The following is a 6,092-nucleotide window of genomic DNA, read 5'->3' as shown; positions in this document are numbered from 1 at the left end:
GATGTGCGCTCTCCATAACTCCCCCAGACATTGAAGGACTCGTGATAGGCAAACAATGCCAGAAGTCACACTAAAATGCTGTGTTAGTCTTAGTGTTCTTATTCAATACAATTTAATGTTAGCTGTGTTAGTGCATTTGAAAAATAAACTAGTAAATAGTCTCAGTGTGTTTTAACTGTTCTTTCTCTCATACACATGAAGGGGGAAATCTGGATGGTTGAATTGGGTGCAGGGGGAAATGACAGAAAATAGGTTGGGAACCACTGCTCTAATGGGACAAATTTCTTAAGGTGGTAAGGGTCTTCAAATTTACTCTTCGAAGGTAGATGACGAAAATTTCAGCTTTTCTTTGAAAAACGAAAAATCTGTAGAGCTTAGTTTATCTTACTCCCATTAAGAAGGCCATGGCTTGATATAATTCATTCTGGTTGCCGTTGCATCCTTTCATTGCAGAGCAGAGAGAAAATCTTCCGCCTGTGTTGGTAAGAGCACCTCGCCCTTGACAAAGTTGGTGGAGGTTGACATTAGTCCTTCCCACTTGGCCACCAAAATCAAAGACTGAGCCTGTGGCAACACGCCACATCTGCTGCAGTGTCCCCTAAGTGTACATAGCATCAACTGTACATAATATTGGTAATCTTCATCAAATCATTGTATACATACATTATAATCAATACAGTATATTGTAAATATTTTATCACATCCATGGATTGCCATCGTATAGCGGAATCTATTTGTATATAGCTTTATTTGCATACGCTTTACAAAGCGTTCATATATTAATCATGTATTCTGTATGTCATGGCGGACAGCCAGGTATGAGGGACCGAAGCTTAAACAGTCCAAAAAACTATAATCTAAAAGAGCAAGAGGGACTGCCCCACATCTATCATAACTCTCACTTCCATCCTTTTCATTCTTTCCCTCCTAATACCCCCCCTCCCTCTCCCCCATCTTATCTATCCTGCCCTCTAAGAAATAAGCTCAACACAATAACAAAGTTAAACATAATCCTTCCGACAACTGGGCCGACAATCACCCTCTTCCTTGGTGAGGTAACCAACCAAATCAATTGATAACCCCGGAGTGCTAGACTCCAAGTGAAGTCGCCGAGGACTGCCCCTGCCCAGCCGCCGCCGCAGTCACCTCCGCCGTAGCCGCCGAGGACTACCCCTACCCAGCCGCCACAGTCGCTGAGGACTGCCCCTGCCCAGCCGCCGCCGCTGCAGACACTTTCGCCGCGGTCACCTCCGCCGCAGCTGCCGAGGACCGCCCCTGCCCAGCCGCCGCACCCACCGGCGCCGCAGCACCAGCCTGCCGCCGCACCCACCACCGCCGCGCCGCTGCACCCACCGCCGGCACCGCAGCACCAGCCTGCCGCCGCACCCACCACCGCCGCGCCGCAGCACCAGCCTGCCGCTGCACATACCGCCGGCGCCGCAGCACCAGCCTGTCGCCGCGCCCACCGCCGGCGGCGCAGCACCAGCCTGCCGCCGCACCCACCGCCGGCGGCGCAGCACCAGCCTGCAGCAGCACCCACCGACGGCGCCGCAGCACCAGCTTGCCGCCGCACCCACCGCCACACCGCAGCATCAACCTGCCGCCGCAGCCTCCGCCTGCCGCTGCACCCATCGTCGACCACCACCCAGCCGCTGCCGACGTCTCAGTCATCATGGTCCAGCCTGTCCCTCCCTCAGCGGACGTGGTTCCCAGGCAAACATCACCCATGGACACTCCCGTCAACTTCGCTTTCATCCCCCGGACATCCAAGACTGACTTATTTCACCAGTCACTCGGGGGTGGGGGGGGGTAATGTGGCAACAAGCCACATCTGCTGCAGTGTCCCCTAAGTGTACATAGCATCAACTGTACATAATATTGGTAATCTTCATCAAATCATTGTATACATACATTATAATCAATACAGTATATTGTAAATATTTTATCACATCCATGGATTGCCATCGTATAGCGGAATCTATTTGTATGTAGCTTTATTTGCATACGCTTTACAAAGCGTTCATATATTAATCATGTATTCTGTATGTCATGGCGGACAGCCTGTTTAAATGCAGGCTCGTAATAGAATCAAAGTTTGCGTTGCTTCCTCCTACAATTAGGACGAGAACCATCATTTTTTTTTTTTTTTAGTTAGATGGATTCATCAGAGTTGTCGATTGTCATTATATATGTATATGTATATATATATATATATATATTTACGTACATTATCAATGTATATATATATATATATATATATATATATATTACTTCTTTTCGTACATTATTCGATTTATCTTAACCACACCAATCTTCTTTTCATCCAATGGAATTTCTATTTTTCTAAGGGCTAACTCTAATCTTGGGTTTATATTTGAAAAGCGAGGGAAATATTTAAACAGGTGGGGTGTTGAGGTACTCCATAAAAGTATGTGGTATAACGATTATATTTTCGTGTTTATGTGGAATTATTTATTCTCTCTTTAACCCTCTCTCACTATATTTTCGTGCTTGTGTGGAATGCGTTAGTTTTCTTTTTGCTTTAATCCTCTCTCACTTTCTCTTATCACTCCTCTCTCTTTCTCTCTATTGCTCTTTTTCGTTATCCACTTCTTTACATCCGTAATTGCCCCTCTCTCCTCTCTGAAGGTCTCTTTAAATTTGTGCACATTTTAGTCGTAATTTAATCGTCCATGTAATTGAAGAAGACCTTGCATGAAATATGTACCCTTTCTATTTAACCTTATTCTTTATTTATCTTTATTCCATTAATTTAATTTTTTCAATTTTTCGAATTCCGGCAGACCCAAATTTGGCAAAGTTCATGGCGGCGCCCTCGATGACAGTGATTGCCTTCTGACCTTTTAGTGATCTTTGACGCGAACTCGAACAGCGAACCCTTTGGCGTCTAAGCTCAAGATATGTCTATTCTGTCTGTTGTCAGGCGATTTTATTCAGTCTCAGGGGTGGAGACGTCGCCGAAATGAAAGGGTTTAAGTGCTGGAAACTTTTGTGAGATCAAATGAACATGAGGTACAGTTGCTCAAAATGGGTAGTGAAAAGTTCACCTAAAAAAAAAAAAAAAAAAAAGAGAGAGAGAGAGAGAGAGAATCTACTACCTCGGTACAGTAGTGTCAAAGATGAGCCATATCTGGGTGCCAAGTGGCACTTGAGTGATAGCCATCCAATGTGCAACAGATGTGGAACAGCGGACACAATTCGTGTCACCTCACGAGTCCGGGATGGTATCACTGAAAAAAAAAAAAAAAAAGTATTGATAAATGAACAAAAATAGACAAATAAAAATAGATAAATGAATAATATATTCATATTAATAATAACAGAAAAAATAATGATTAAAAAAGAATGACGATTTTATTCATCTGAAGAAAAGATTTCAAACTCATTTCGATGAAGTAGTTTCTGAGCGTAGCTCCCGTGCAGGTCTAGTCTGGCTAATGCAAGATAATTTTACTTTATCTGTTTATTTATTCATTTTTGGCAGGGGAAGGGGTTACTTCTTGGCAATATAACAAAATTGTTATATACGGTTATTACAGATGATGCCATTTGCTCTAGGAGTAACGTCATTCTCTCTAGAAATGATGTTTTTCACTCTATGGGTGACGTCATCCGCTCTCTACGGGTGACGTCAGTCGCTCTCTACGGATGACGTCACTCACTCTCTATGGCTGATATCATTCACTCTTTGGGTGACGTCACTCACTCTCTATGGCTGATATCATTCACTCTTTGGGTGACGTCACTCGCTCACCATGGGTGACGTCATTTGCGTTAACTGGTCTTCGCGTGCCTGTATGTTTGGTCTAATAGAAATAAACTAAAATAAACAAATAAATAAGTCAATAAATAAAAATACAAGGATTAAATACGAACTTATTACATCATCTTATTGGGTACTATTGATTCAACGGTCTTGGAGTGTACAGCTCAGCTATTGGTCAAAAGTTGGGGGGAAAAGTATTGGAAGACAAAAGTATTGCTAACGTAAACTTACTCACACACTCTCTATTTCAACGGTCACATTATTTCAAAACTCGCTAATGACTACAGTGATGCACTGCGTAGACCTCTGTGGAGTTTTCTGGGATCTAAGATCACTATACTGTCCACAGTAGTGGTTAGTTTCACAGGCTGCCACGCTGTGATACCGTGTCCGCGCTCTACTCATGGCGTGAAAGCACCCACTAATTCTGCAATCCGTTAACTTTCTCCCTTGAGCAAGGAGATGAGCGTAAGGTCAGCATTTGTCGTTAATGAGGCAATACGAACTCCATTGTCGTCTGGGAGGGTAATAGGCGTCGATCCCAAGTCCCTCACGTGATCCTAGACCAGTAGTTCTAAAATAATTTCACTCCATTCTTCTCTTCCTGAATTCTCAATTTTGGTATGGTTCCCTTTAATTTTTCGACCAACTACCACCCCGCCCCCCTTAAAATAACAAAAATAATGATAAAAATAACACTAATGAAGAGAAACCCTTTGCTTTTATTGTCAACATACATACATGCATTTACCAAGGGCCTTTTCCCCCTTCCTAGGGAGGTAGAAAAAAAAAAAAAAATCACTCCCACCCATTTCATCCCCACATATTCCACTCCCATTCACAGTCCCTCCCTCCCACTTTTCTTGACTCCTCCTGAATGACAGCCATCCCTGCATCTCGCACACTGTCTAAGGTCAGAAGCAATGCAGCAAGACACAGCACATCCACAACAAGGCCGCTTCATTTAATCGGCGACCCCCGTTTCCGTCCCCTCATGCAGAAAAAGAGCTACTCGTGATAAATATGAAAAAATCTACTTGAACAGCGATTTTTTCATATATTCAGTGTCCTCATATTTTATACAAATGTATAATTTATAACAGCAAGCCATGCCCCCCTAAATTATTTTCATTTTTTTTTTGGGGGGGGGGGCATGACCCCACAGGTTGAGAACCATTGACCATGGTGAGTCGCGATAGTTTATGTCATATTAGCATCTATGAAAAAAATAGATTCGTTTTATGGCAACATTGGCTGAGTGGCGGGAATTATTGCCATGTAGCGAATCCATTTTCTATACACTCGCTGAAAGAGTATTTCCCTAATTTTGTATACAGGAAAAGGAACTACACCCGTGTGGGCCTGTATAGGGATGTTTGTGAACTCCGAATTTGTGTTCAATCGTTCACGAAATCACAGGTTGATTGAACTTCACAGTCAAAGCTGTTTGAGGATCAATCACAGTGATGGGGCTGCTGTTCTGTGATTGGAGATAAAAACACGGTAGTCGGAGTCGCCGTGATCAAAGCATACGTGCCCTTCTACTTGTAAATAAATGCACACAAACAGTTATTTGGTGAATATATTTATCAAAAGACTGAAAACTGAGGTCATAAATAAGAACATAAAAGCATGACAAGCGACAATTCAAAACTGCGTTCCAACGGTCCTTGATATATACATCATAATAAATAATTTGTTTCATAGTTTCACATCATAGCCATAAATGATCGAGCACATACGCGTTACTAATGTGATCAGTCGAATAAATCTTAAAATGACCGAAAGAAAAAGGGAAATGGAAAGAGGAGAATCATCTGTTCCTTCGCGTGATCACTGTTGCAATGTCATTAATCAACGCCATTCATTGCGGATTAGTTGATCACTGCAGTCAATCTGTGGCCTCGGATTTCATTTGCAGAGGATCGGCAGCCCACAGGTGTAAGGTTTTGACCATTAGGTCCATAGGTAGTCTTGAACGCTTATACACCAATAGGATTAGATACACCTCAGGTACTTCGTTACTCGTGCGATTTAACTGTCACTGCGTTCTGCGAATTGTGATCTTGTTCCAGCAGCCACCAGGCGATTTTATTTGATTACAGAAAACGCGACTCCAAGGTTAAACACATTTTACATAGTGCTTAAAAGGGTATACAAAGCACAAGAATAACCTTGGCCACAAAGGATCACGTGATCTCTGAAGGAGGTGGAAGTGGGGGCTAAGTAAAGGCTGCATTCAGTCTCAATTCTGAAGTTTCACAGAAAAGTTTAACCTTTTGCAGCCTGGGAATAATATGGTGCT

General features: G+C 42.9%; 1 protein-coding gene across 1 annotated transcript in view; it reads left to right on the top strand.

Moving 5' to 3' along the window:
• LOC143021596 (protein FAM200A-like) overlaps nucleotides 1–74 on the top strand; it is a 474-nt gene extending 400 nt beyond the window's left edge. The window contains exon 1 of the mRNA XM_076179197.1: nucleotides 1–74. This exon is cut by the window's left edge and continues 400 nt beyond it. Within this exon, the coding sequence (XP_076035312.1) occupies nucleotides 1–74 (74 nt within the window).
• The last annotated feature ends 6,018 nt before the right edge of the window (nucleotides 75–6,092 follow it).

Source organism: Oratosquilla oratoria, chromosome 42 (genome assembly GCF_046742065.1).
Source record: "Oratosquilla oratoria isolate Oo_2021 chromosome 42, ASM4674206v1, whole genome shotgun sequence".
Classification (NCBI taxonomy): domain Eukaryota; kingdom Metazoa; phylum Arthropoda; class Malacostraca; order Stomatopoda; family Squillidae; genus Oratosquilla; species Oratosquilla oratoria.
Note: the sequence above shows the minus strand (reverse complement) of the source record. Positions and strands in the feature narration are given on the sequence as shown.